This window comes from Oncorhynchus mykiss, chromosome 19 (genome assembly GCF_057628025.1).
Source record: "Oncorhynchus mykiss isolate SJ-2025 chromosome 19, ASM5762802v1, whole genome shotgun sequence".
Lineage (NCBI taxonomy): Eukaryota > Metazoa > Chordata > Actinopteri > Salmoniformes > Salmonidae > Oncorhynchus > Oncorhynchus mykiss.
This window is the reverse complement of record NC_143040.1, coordinates 67,844,522-67,857,888: the sequence shown is the minus strand read 5'-3', so window position 1 is coordinate 67,857,888 and position 13,367 is coordinate 67,844,522. Positions and strand designations below refer to the sequence as shown.

Genomic DNA, 13,367 nt, shown 5'->3' with positions numbered 1-13,367 from the left:
AGATGGCTCAGTGACCTTTTTTAGTCAATTAGTCAACTCAGCTACAATCTGCCGAGAAAATTCTCATGTTTTTACCTTTTTTAGAATACAGAAAATCAGAAATGTCACAGGTGAGGCATGAATCTAAAGTTTTCAAGAAAGTTGTTCAGTTGTGTTCTAGGATGAGGTGTTCTAGGGTTAGGATTAGGTGTTCTAGGGTTAGGATTAGGTGTTCTAGGGTTAGGATTAGGTGTTCTAGGGTTAGGATTATGAGTTCTAGGGTTAGGATTAGGTGTTCTAGGGTTAGGATTAGGTGTTCTAGGGTTAGGATGAGGTGTTCTAGGGTTAGGATTAGGTGTTCTAGGGTTAGGATTATGAGTTCTAGGGATTCATTCAGTGGGATCTAAAAGCCCAGTGGGGTTTAAATCCACAGTCCTGAGCTGAACTTTGTTTCTTTATCCCTGCCCGCCACTCTAGCCATTAGTTGTGTGAGTAGGTCCAATGAGTAATCACCACAGATTGTGTAAATAGGATGTACTGGATTTACTATTGAAGCTGTGGACTATTCGTCTGGAGATGCCAAGCTGTGCTCTCTGATCATCCAAACCCCATTTACTCCCAGTGGTCATATATACACTACCGTTCAAAAGTTTGTGGTCACTTAGAAATGTCCTTATTTTTGAAAGAGGAGCACATTTTTTGTCCATTAAAATAACATAAAATTGATCAGAAATACAGTGTAGACATTGTTGATGTTGTAAATGACTATTGTAGCTGGAAACAGCTGATTTTTAATGGAATATCTACATAGGCGTACAGAGGCCCATTATCAGCAACCATCACTCCTGTGTTCCAATGGCACATTGTGTTAGCTAATCCAAGTTTATCATTTTAAAAGGCTAATTGATCATTAGAAAACCCTTTTGCAATTATATTTGCAGAGCTGAAAACTGTTGTTCTAAATTAAAGAAGCAATAAAACTGGCCTTCTTTAGACTACGTGAGTATCTGGAGCATCAGCATTTGTGGGTTCGATTACAGGCTCAAAATGGCCAATTAACTGTCTTCTGAAACTCGTCAGTCTATTCTTGTTCTAAGAAATGAAGGCTATTCCATGCGAGAAATTGCCAAGAAACTGAAGATCTCGTACAACGCTGTGTACGACTCCCTTCACAGAACAGCGCAATCTGACTCTAACCAGAGTAGAAAGAAAAGTGGGAGGCCCCAGTGTACAACTGAGCAAGAGGACAAGTACATTAGAGTGTCTAGTTTGAGAAACAGACGCCTCACAAATCCTCAACTGGCAGCTTCATTAAATAGTACTCGCAAAGCACCAGTCTCAACGTCAACAGTGAAGAGGCAACTCTGGGATGCTGGCCTTCTAGGCAGAGTTCCTCTGTCCAGTGTCTGTGTTCTTTTGCCCATCTTAATCTTTTATTTTTATTGGCCAGTCTGAGATATGGCTTTTTCTTTGCAACTCTGCCTAGAAGGCCAGCATCCAGGAGTCGGCTCTTCACTGCTGGCGTTGACTGGTGTTTTGCGGGGTACATGTGGAATCATTTCAGCCTGTCTTGTGTGTACAGTATCGAGCGCTGCTATAAAGCTTAACAAACCATATATATATATACACACACACACACACACACACACACACACACACACACACACACACACACACACACACTCACACACACACACACACACACACACACACACACACACACACACACACACACACACACACACACACACACACACACACACACACACACACACACACACACACAAGACAGACTGAAATGATTCCACATGTCATTTCAGCCAGGAGTCCCATAGCCCCTTTACAGTACTTGAGTCACTGCCTCCGGAGCAGTGGATGACGACAGAACAGGGCCACTCTTACTGAGGGAATTTGTTCTCAGCTGGTCTGTGGTCAGATCGTATTTGTCGGGGACCACAGCAGCACTCATGACTTCCTTTAAGGATGCTGGTTACAGATCAATATGGCGTGTCGTTGGCTAGCCCGCTCAGAGGCGCTATTAGCTGAGGTAAATTGGTATTTGACAATGTCTTGTTGCCTCTGTTGAGCTGCCTGCTTTGATGTGACACAGAAATGGACCCTTTTCCCCAGAGGAGTGATGGAGACTTATTTTTTAATTTCCTACTACCACAAGCTATCCGTATCATCCTAGCTGGACTTAATGTTCAGGTGAACCTGCACTACACTAGTGTGGTGGGTTGATTCCTTTGGGGTTTTCAAAGACTCCACACACACTCCTACATTACATTACAGCGTCTCCACTACCATTGTGTACAGAGCCAATCACGCATCAGCTGATGGAATCCTAGATTTCCAGGAACAAACAGTAGTGGTAAATGAGTGCTGACTGAGATGATGGGAGGCAAGTAACATAAATGCTATAATAAAAAATTATAATAATAAATAAAAATAAATAAATAAAATAAAAAAAATATATATATAAGTAGAATATTTGCATAATAGGTGGCTAAAACGCTATTAACTAAAAAACATCTCTCCACGGCATCACTATTACAGTATCATAATTATTCCATTATTCCAGAAGGTTCAGTTGTGTCAAGTCGGATAACAGAAAGATTTGAACATATAGACAGCAACATTAACACATAATGGAATCAAATGCTGACAAGGTATAATATACAAGATAAAATGGAAGTCACAGCATCCGTTTTCATTTCAAAGCCGTACTGATGCTTGTACAAAACTTGTAGCAGCTCTGTTGGTTCGCGCCCTCAAGGCAGTGCTGCTTATTGGCTGTTCAGTGGATGTGTAACATCCAAGATGATTTTATTGCCCCTTTTTACTTGTGCGCTCTTTGTAAATGTCTCAGAGAGCTTTTTGCTTGTACAGATAGATAGATGTATGTTCTCTCCCTCTGATCACTTTCAATATCCTTAGCCAGCTCTCTGCTTCCACACTGCCTGTCTGGGGGACCATCAGGCCACAACAAATGGCCATCTCTGCTACTCTGATGTGGCCATCCCCGTGGCCATCCCCGTGGCCATCCCTGTGGCCAGCCCTGTGGCCAGCCCCGTGGCCATCCCCGTGGCTCAAAGCTACAATTAAGACAGAGAATACAGATCGTGTTCTTATCTCTACTGCACACAGCGTCAGTGGCGCTGAAACAGTAAGACGCCACTGACGTCAGTGGCGTATCTTTTTTATGTCAGGAAAGGAGAGGATGAATGTGAAGTAAGATGTGAGTTTAAGAGACTGATTACTCCAGTGTCTGACTGTTCCACTTTTCCCCACAGAAGACTACTCCTCGCCTTTGGAGGACCACAGCCCCCCCTCTGTCCCAGTTTCCCCCACACAAGGCTGCCTTGCCACCGCCAGCGCTCCCCCAGCCGGCCAATCAGTGCCCCACCTCCAGAACCCTCTATCGGACCCCAGCCAACCGAGGATTACGCTGCAAGTGACCCGGGAGTGTCCTCAGCGTGCAAAGCCACCCAGCAGCTCTCGGTCTGGGGTATGTGGTGACTCCCATATTCGAGACGAGCATCAGCTGGGGCCTGCCGCCAGCGGAGCTGCCAAGCAGCAGAGGATCACCCGTCGCCGGGCAACCAATGGCTGGCTGCCCGTGGGCGTGGCCTTCGAGAAGGAGGTTTTCACTGTGGTATGTGTCGCTCTGTGTTAAGAGATACTGGTTGTGCCTTGTAAGATAGCTAGCTGAGGCTACAGAATATTAGAATTTCCTCTAAAGGAAAACTTAGTCTGTATGTATGGTATTATTACCATCCACTCTTACTTCTGTGCTAAAAACAATGCTAATAACCGGCTGATTAGCATGTGCTAATAACAGTTCCAATAACCGGGTGATTAGCATGTGCTAACAATACTGTTAATAACCGGGTGATTAGCATGTGCTAATAACAGTTCCAATAACTGGGTGATTAGCATGTGCTAACAATACTGTTAATAACCAGGTGGTTACCATGTGCTAACAATACTGTTAATAACCGGGTGATTAGCATGTGCTAACAATACTGCTAATAACCGGGTAATTAGCATGTGCTAATAACAGTTCCAATAACCGGGTGATTAGCATGTGCTAACAATACTGTTAATAACCAGGTGGTTACCATGTGCTAACAATACTATTAATAACCAGGTGGTTACCATGTGCTAACAACAATGCTAATAGTATGTGCCATCAACAATGACATATTGACTATGTTTCCAGGGGGAGGAGACGACAGTGTTGCGCAAATGTTTTGAAGGAGTACAGCGGGACGGGGAGGTCATTCGGGTTCGAGACACAGTCCTGCTGCGCTCCGGTACCAGGAAGAAGTCTCTGCCCTACGTAGCCAAAATCTCAGCCCTGTGGAAGGACCCCGAATCAGGTGAAGTTCTGCCTCTTTCACACGTAGCTAAACTGATACAAATGGATGATACAAAACTATAGCCTTGTTTTAAAAAAAAAACGCTTCAAATAGTGTTGGTTTTGTTTTAAATACTTGGTCGGCACTCAAGTGAACTTGCCTGGCACAGACAGTGTGCCAGGCAACTGATGGCCAGGTTTTGTACTTTTTCATACTACTCCATCTGGCATTCCAGTCAGCAATCAAATGTCTGCCGCAAACTTTTGTAGAATGTGACAAAAAAAAGTTGAAATGATTATGAATGGGCTCCCTACACATCTCATCAAATGTTCAATTCGACTTTGGTAATCCTCTTCTCACTCTGAAAATGGCACTGTTTGTGTGTCCTCAGGAGAGATGATGATGAGCCTGTTTTGGTTCTACCGCCCAGAACACACACAGGGAGGACGAAATCCCAACACACACTGTGAGGTGAGTTCTCCGGAAAGCACAGTTCACACTGTGAGGTGAGTTCTCCAGAAAGCCCAGTTCACACTGTGAGGTGAGTTCTCCTGAAAGCCCAGTTCACACTGTGAGGTGAGTTCTCCTGAAAGCCCAGCTCACACTGTGAGGTGAGTTCTCCTGAAAGCCCAGTTCACACTGTGAGGTGAGTTCTCCTGAAAGCCCAGTTCACACTGTGAGGTGAGTTCTTCTGAAAGCCCCGTTCACACTGTGAGGTGAGTTCTCCTGAAAGCCCCGTTCACACTGTGAGGTGAGTTCTCCTGAAAGCCCAGTTCACACTGTGAGGTGAGTTCTCCAGAAAGCCCAGTTCACACTGTGAGGTGAGTTCTCCAGAAAGCCCTGTTCACACTGTGAGGTGAGTTCTCCAGAAAGCCCTGTTCACACTGTGAGGTTAGTTCTCCTGAAAGCCCAGTTCACACTGCGAGGTGAGTTTTCCTGAAAGCCCTGTTCACACTGTGAGGTGAGTTCTCCTGAAAGCCCTGTTCACACTGTGAGGTGAGTTCTCCTGAAAGCCCAGTTCACACTGTGAGGTGAGTTCTCCTGAAAGCCCAGTTCACACTATGAGGTGAGTTCTCCTGAAAGCCCAGTTCACACTGAGAGGTGAGTTCTCCAGAAAGCCCAGTTCACACTGTGGATGCCATCTACAATGTTTGTGCAGACTCAGCCTGGGAAAAGAGATGGCAAACACACTATTTCCATTTAATGATGTATTTCCTGGAGAAATAGTCTGTACAGGCTTTTGTCAATATCCCCCAGGAACAAACACACTTTGTTCACCCAGGCTATGAATAATAAACAGCAGCCTTATTCACCATGCTCTGCGAGAGAGAGTTGGGGCGTGTTCAGTGGGGAGAAAACGTTTTGAAACCGGGCGGCACTAGCTGAACTCGTCCAATGAAAAAAAAGATTTTCATTAGGGTTGTAAAATGTTTTATTACAGTGTGCTCTGCTGGATACCCTGGGCTTCGAGAAGACCAAAGCTACTGCTCTGCTTTACGGAAGTCTCTGAAATGATAACCAGCTAGGAATAAATCAAAACTTAGACTGCACCATTTTTTAATTCCCAATGCAAGGGTGATTTCCTGATGAAGACGTTGGTTGAAAAGAGCTATGCAGACTTTTCTGTGTGCAAACTGATATTTTAGAAATGGTTAAGGGTTTGGTTAAGGGTTTGGCTAGTCAGTTTGCACATCAGAAAAGTCTGTATAGATCTTCCCAAGTGGGTCTTTATGATGATGATGATGTCAGACACGTAGTTAAGGGATCGTTCAGAAAGGACGTATTTTGATATATGTAAATACAGTATGTTCAATATGCTGAACTATCTCTTTACGCTGCTGCTTCTCTCTGTTGATTATCTATGCATAGTCACTTTAACTCTACCTACATGTACATATTACCTCAATTACCTCAACTAACCGGTGCCCCCGCACATTGACTCTGTACCGGTATCCTCCGTATATAGCCTCACTACTGTTATTTTACTGCTATTCTTTAATTATTTGTTACTTTTATCTATTTTTTACTTAGCACTTATTTTTTCTTAAAACTGCATTGTTGGTTTTTAAGGGCTTGTAAGTAAGAATTTCACTGTTGTATTCAGTATTTCACTGTAAGGTCTACACCTGTTGTATTCGGCGCATGTGACAAACAACATTTGATTTGTTTTGGTTCATGAGATTCAGTTTTCTCTCCTCTTGTCATCCAACTTCATTTCCAGAATGAAATTTTTGCATCCCGGCATCAGGATGAAAACAGTGTGGCCTGCATTGAAGACAAGTGCTACGTGTTGACGTTAGCACAGTACTGTAGGTAAGGTCTGTTCATCTCTGATGGGATATGGGGTGTGAGAATGAATAGTATGTGGGAGACACAAGATGGATTCTATTACATTTTATTTGTTGCATTGCATTTGTTCACTTATTTGCGTAGTCTTTTTGACATGTCCTTTGGCTTGGTGTTTCAGATATTGTGCTTTGGTGACTCGTCGGCGGGAGGATCTCCCTGAAAGTGCCACCAGAGTGGTGCCGCCTTCTGTCGAATACGCCGTCCCTGCCCACTGCTGTGTCCCAACGGACATCGACCCCGACCTGGTGTTCATGTGTCGCCACGTCTACGACTTCCGCTATGGACGCATCCTGAAGAGTCTGCAGTAGCACTTCTGTGGATGGTGGTAGAACGGAGGAATCTTAAACAGTGGAAGAGAGAGCTGAAAAGACAGGATTTTGAGACCGACCAAGCCACTCTGTTTTGAAAGGAGTGGAAGATGTTGACAGTTTTAGGCAGAGGAAGTCTCTAAGTCTGGAAGTGCTTTTGCTCAATGTCTCTATCTCTCACTCTTGAGCGATTTGCGAAGGGTCACACTTGGTCAAAGAGGAATTGTGTTTTATCATCCCAAGCACAAATCCCCTTTAATAAAACTGATTTGCCAAATTATAATTTTATTTTTTGCATCGTCCCATGACTTTGCCTGTATCTATGTGGGTTAATAGTTACGTTGTGTTGCCAGATGGTATCAGTTAAGACTTGTTTTGTATTTAATGGGATGACTCATGAATTAGATGGTGGCTTAACATATTTATCTGTATTGATTTAGTCTTGAGTTTAAGGTTTAATTGGCTTAAGTGCAGAGAAATATTTATTTCTATATGGAGAATTTTTTTATTTAATTTTTTAAAAGTAATTTAAGAGTGCATTATTTAGTATTTTCAAAGCAAGGAAGTCGACTACGAGATAATTATCATTCCTAAGTAGAAATGATCCAGGCGTTCGCCAAACACTAACTCTCTGTCTGCATTGTCTTAGAGGTAAAGTACCAGTGAATCCCAAACCAGCCTCTCGCCTATACCTCACCCCTACCAACTATACCTCACCCCTACCAACTATACCTCACCCCTACCAATTCATGGCCCTACGTAGTCACGTGTTGCTGACAAAACTCCCAGAGTGGCGAGGGGATTAAATAAACACATTAACTTCGAGACACACTCTTGACTTGAATTATGCAATTCATGTATGACATTTAAATAATAAGAGAATGAAATTCAAATTCCCCTGGTCATTTTACAAGATATAAATCGGACACAACAAATACTCCATTCTCTTGTATGAAATTGTACAAAATATATTGTGTTTACATGTTGGAATAGCTCTTCGCTTTGGAACCGGCAGCTTTGCTGGCTTGGTCGAAGTGGCTATCGAAGGGGCTGATCATTGTCACACCCTCGGCTTTGGGACACTTGTTCATATGAAGGAGGTGAGTGTGAAAGTGCAAATGGAGGGGAGAGGGGAAGGGACTGGTTTGGGATTCAGCATGAGAAATGATAATTGTATGTCCCTACTACCCTGCCTTGAATTGACCAATGAACGGGGGTTTGAACACAACACGCGCACTGCCATTAGCCATAATAACTTGCCTTACATCCCGCCGGTCGACATCTAGGATGCAAGCTACAATACGTTCAGTTCACACCTCACCAAAAAACCTGCCTTCCATCTAAACCAAGTTTGCCAGTGGGTGGATCTACAGTTCAGTACAAGCCCCTCCCCATGTTACTGTGCACTAATCCATGTTCCATTATGAGATCATCGACTGTGTCCTTAAACTGAACATGCTACTGATTCGTTAACATGGAAGTCACACTGTGGATTTATGTACATGTGTGTTTGCTTAGATCAGAGGGAATCAAAGTTTGGTATCACAGTTCCTGGAAAAGCTTCCTGTCTGATCAACACACACACACACACACACACACCTGCTTCTAAGATGTATCTCGATATATAGGGCACAAGCCATAGGAGTACCTTCCTTACACGCTCAAGTCCTTTTTATGTCCAATCAAGATGTGATCGATTTTTCTTACATTGACTGTTGTGCCTGCCTGTCTCAGTGGACTCTGTGTCCAATAACTTTCCATGAAAAGTAGGCCAAGATTATTGTTATTTTTTTATGTCTTTTTTAAATGCCTTTTTTTTTCATGAAATTCTGTTAATTGCTAAGAAATGTTTGTACCAACAAGGGTATAGAATGGGTATAAAATGTCCCATTCAACTCATTCCCCGGTGTAGAAAACTCTCAATTCCAAGTTTCTTTGTTCTTGTGTGCATATGTTCCGAGTTTTAGAGGTTCTGGGAATTTTGGGAAAGAATATTCATAGCACCGTGTTTGTATTATTTAACATGTAATATACAAATATTTGAATGGAATAAATAATTAGTTTTAACCCAAGAGTCTCATTTGATGATGTTGCAAAGTCAATAGGGCAAATCTTTGCATATGTTTTTCTTTCTCTTTTTCTCCCCCCACTTAAAAAAATAAATAAATATATATATATAAGTTTGTGTGTAATTTCCTTCTGGTCTTGTAAGGAGGGTGAGCTGTTGCTAGGAACAGGCTGAGAAGTGTACTAAGAACAACCCACCACAAGGTGTCATACTAGTTCATCTCTGTGTTTTATTTAACATCTCTGTTTTCTGACAAATACAATATTGATGTCTCCATGGGCCGTATGCATCAAGCATCTCCGAGTAGGATCAGTTGTGTCTTTTTTAGAACACAATTCATTTTGATTACATGGACCGTGAGACCTGATCCTAGATCAGCACTCCTACCCGGAGACACTTGATACCCACAGACCCAAAAGTTATTTCATATGGATCCTCCAAACCAATAAATATTGGAACAATATGAGAAAATATATTTAATTGTTGACCTTTCACAGTTTCCTCACATTTCTCCGCTTTCTACCGAAACAGTGGCAGGGAGGCAATCGGTAATCGTTTCAACTGTGGGATTGCCCCTTTAGTAAGGCATGATAATGTACCGGAAATACAGACGTGATGTAGAGACGCCATGAGGAGTGTGAAGAGCAGACAAAGACATCTGTTTTTCTGCCCACTACTCCCAAGTCTGCGCCAAACCCATCCTTTAACTAGAAAACATGGATCCACCTCTCCTTGTGAATTAATGGAGGCCATTCATGTCTTCTTGTTGAGTGGATCAGGAGATGGGGGTGTCCAGGAGATAGAGACTTTCATCCAATACAGTAATTAGGGGTGTCATACATATTCATGAGGCTCTCTTACCACTCAATCAGCTTCTGGGTTTTGAATACCATGGTACATTTGCATGTCTAACAGCATGTGTGTTTGATGTTTGATGAAAGCTTATGAAGGGTAAACTTCTTACTTTTATCCCCTTGTAACTGTGATTGACCCAAACTGTACAACATCTGTGCACTGAAACATGCGGAGGACAGAAGTCCATTTGCACTAGGGAACTTGTACAAGTGTATTTCTACAGCAGCTTGTGGAGGTATGAGTGGAAATACACACACACATATACACACACACACACACACACACACACACACACACACACACACACACACACACACACACACACACACACACACACACACACACATACACACACACACACACGTTGACACACATACACACACACACACACACACACACACACGTGGACACACATACACGTTGACACACATACACACACACACACACACACACACACACGTTGACACACATACACACACACACGTTGACACACATACACACACACACACACACACACGTGGACACACATACACGTTGACACACACACACATTGACACACGTGAGAGAACACATGCATACAACTACACCCAAGGCAATAGATGACTAAGGGAAGGAACTGTAAGAAGCTCACCCTTCATAAGCTTTTATCAAACGAACACACACAAATACATGCACACACACACACACACACACGCAAAACGGTAGATGAATACACCTAAATGGAGTGCACCTGCAAAGTCACTCATCCCATTTTCAGCTGTCCATAAGATTTTCAATTTGGAGTTCTTCGCTTTTCTTAACAAAAAACATTAGTGCATCAATTTAATCTGTTTGTGACTTCAAGCTCATGTTGTTTAAGGATGTTCTTCCGTCTAATTCAAGGTCTCGGTGTAGTATTGTTTTTCTGTATTTTGAGACATGTAATTTTCTACCACCTCGCTTGTTATGTCAATTTGGTCTGTAAACAAAGGCTGGTGGCATCCATTTCCCATTTCCTCTTGACCTCAAAGGTACCAGAGCAGATTGCTCAGAGCATGTTGCTGGCGGAGTCAAAAGGGCAGCACATTATGTTCTGAGCAATCATTTATGAATGGTAACCGCAGAGGAAGCAATTATTAAGCTTTTAGAATGTTTGTTTTTGGCTTGAAAGTCATTGGCATTCCTTCTAAGATGTGGCGGGAGTAAATGTGGATATTGACATAACCATAACCAGCCCAATTCTCATCTTTTTTTCCACTAATTGGTCTTTTGACCAATCAGTATTGCCAATATTTGGTGAAAAATATCAGAATTGGACTGCCTGTGTAAACACAGTCATCGGAAAGTAAGTCAAATGATGTGACCTGTAGAAATGTATTTGTCCACCCTAGGGCAGGTGGTATAGGCTACCAGTCTTTGAATGTGTCTCATAATGACAGCTCTATAATAAAAGGGTTGGTGTGAGATCCTTCATAACATTTCAGACTAGATTAACTGTCTCCATGAGTCTCTTTTCACAAACCATACAGACTTGGCGGGAAGTGATAAGAGCAGGATGGGAAATTGTCCCAGGTCTGCGATGAGCATCATGAGGACCAGTGATTGAACCACCTGCTATAGAAGTTCCTTTAAACAGTACAGAAAAGCATTGAAAAATGAGTCTCTTCTAAAGCCGCTGGAGGGCACAGATTCCGGTGAGCCAGGACTATTGAACAGCGGTCTATTTTAGCTCTGGCTAGCATTCGGTCACCTTAATCCAGAATGTCATAACTTTCCAATATGGTCCTGAGAGAGAGAACCCTTGCTTCTGGCAAACAGCTCTGGCAAAACTTTGGCCAATTTTGCAGCAAGCTCATATTTTCACATGCAAAATAGTTTTGTGGCAGCGACTTGTGAACTTCAGGTAAACAATTCTAGCTAACATTCTACTGTTTGCTGCGATGTTGCTTCAAACTCATCATGAATATGCAAATCTTTTTTTTTTTACTTTGTGTATAACAACATTGAAATGTCTTATCTACTTAAACCAAATGACGTATAACTTTAAATCCACTTGCCTCTCACAGAGAAAACTAAACTTAACATACTGCATTTACTAAATATTCTAAACAACATGCATTCAATGTCTTAACAGATCAAGATAAATCCAATACAATGTTCTGATCCATCTCACAATGAAAACATTATGCAGAGTCCCACAATATTAACCTTAAAATCATCAGCATGCTAATGAAGAAAAGAGAAAAGACCCAAATTTTTTCGAAAATAAATAGTTTATTATATATTTTTATCTTCCTACGACATTTACATGAGACAAATGTGAACACTATCGGGATCTTAACCTTACTGTGTTTAATGGGGCAACTACAGAATTTACATGAGCCATGTGATAACTAAGCAATGAGCTTTCAACCAATAGAAGTTTAAAAGAGAATGAAAAACAGTTAAATAATTAAAACAACAAAAACTTTATAAATTCCAGTTCAGAACTATTGCCTTTTTGAGGGAACTTTGGAGATGCCGGCCCTGTGGGAGTCCTTTGTCCAAAGTGTGTTGAATGCATGCACTGAAACAATCAGAAAACACAAAACAAAACAACATTAAGATACTGAAAACAATTACTTAAAACATTTTCTATTTTGGCATCTGTAAAGCAGACTCAGCGACTATGGGCAGGTTTGACTTTGGAAAAGCGGGGTGACCCATTGCAATGTTACCTCAATGTAGCTATGCTTCTCGCTGAAACTGGCATTCTAAATATTTTTCAGTAAGGAAACAATGTTTCTGCCTTGTATAAATACTACTTAAACAAACAATGTAGTTAGCATAAACTGGTACCTACTAAATCTACCTTTAAATGTGTGGCCAGCTGCGCCTAGAGAGCCAATGTATTTACTTCTGTTTACAAGACCCCCCCTACCCTCGGCCATGAATGCGGGCATTGGTTCCTCTCGAGCATCCTATTGGTCCCTGCATGGACGTAGCGGTGTAAAGGTCTTAAGTATAAATACATTAAAGTATTACTTAAGTTGTTTTTTGGGATATATGTACTTTACTATTTATATTTTTGACAACTTTTACTTTTGCTTCACTACATTCCTGAAGAAAATAATGTAATAATTGACCTCCCGGGTGGCACAGTGGTCAAACCCACCAGAGATTCTGGGTTCGAGCGTAGGCTCTGTCGCAGCCGTCCGCGACCGGGAGGCCCACGGGACGACGAAACCATTGGCCCAGCGTCATCTGGGTTAGGGAGGGTTTGGCCGGCAGGGATATCCTTGTCTCATCGCACACTCGTGACTTCTGTGGCGGGCCGGGCGCAGTGCACACTGACCAGGTTGCCACGTGTACGGTGTTTCCTCTGACGCATTGGTGCAGCTGGCTTCCGGGTTGGATGGGCATTGTGTCAAGAAGCAGTGCGGCTAGGTTGGGTTGTGTTTCGGAGGATGCATGGCTCTTGACCTTTGC

General features: G+C 42.4%; 1 protein-coding gene across 9 annotated transcripts in view; it reads left to right on the top strand.

The window, feature by feature from the left end:
• The window catches only part of bahd1 (bromo adjacent homology domain containing 1), a 30,339-nt gene extending 21,275 nt beyond the window's left edge, over window positions 1-9,064 (top strand). For 4 of the 9 annotated variants that reach the window (XM_090211590.1, XM_090211591.1, XM_021574828.3 and 1 more), the window contains exons 3-7: window positions 3,273-3,634; window positions 4,202-4,361; window positions 4,732-4,811; window positions 6,562-6,653; window positions 6,808-9,064. In XM_090211590.1, the coding sequence (XP_090067716.1) occupies window positions 3,273-3,634; window positions 4,202-4,361; window positions 4,732-4,811; window positions 6,562-6,653; window positions 6,808-6,997 (884 nt within the window). In that variant the 3' untranslated portion in view covers window positions 6,998-9,064. Of the gene's footprint in view, window positions 1-3,272; window positions 3,635-4,201; window positions 4,362-4,731; window positions 4,812-6,561; window positions 6,659-6,807 lie in introns of all 9 variants that reach the window. The other 5 variants (XM_090211593.1, XM_090211594.1, XM_090211592.1 and 2 more) reach the window with 3 other exon arrangements.
• Window positions 9,065-13,367: the final 4,303 nt, after the last annotated feature.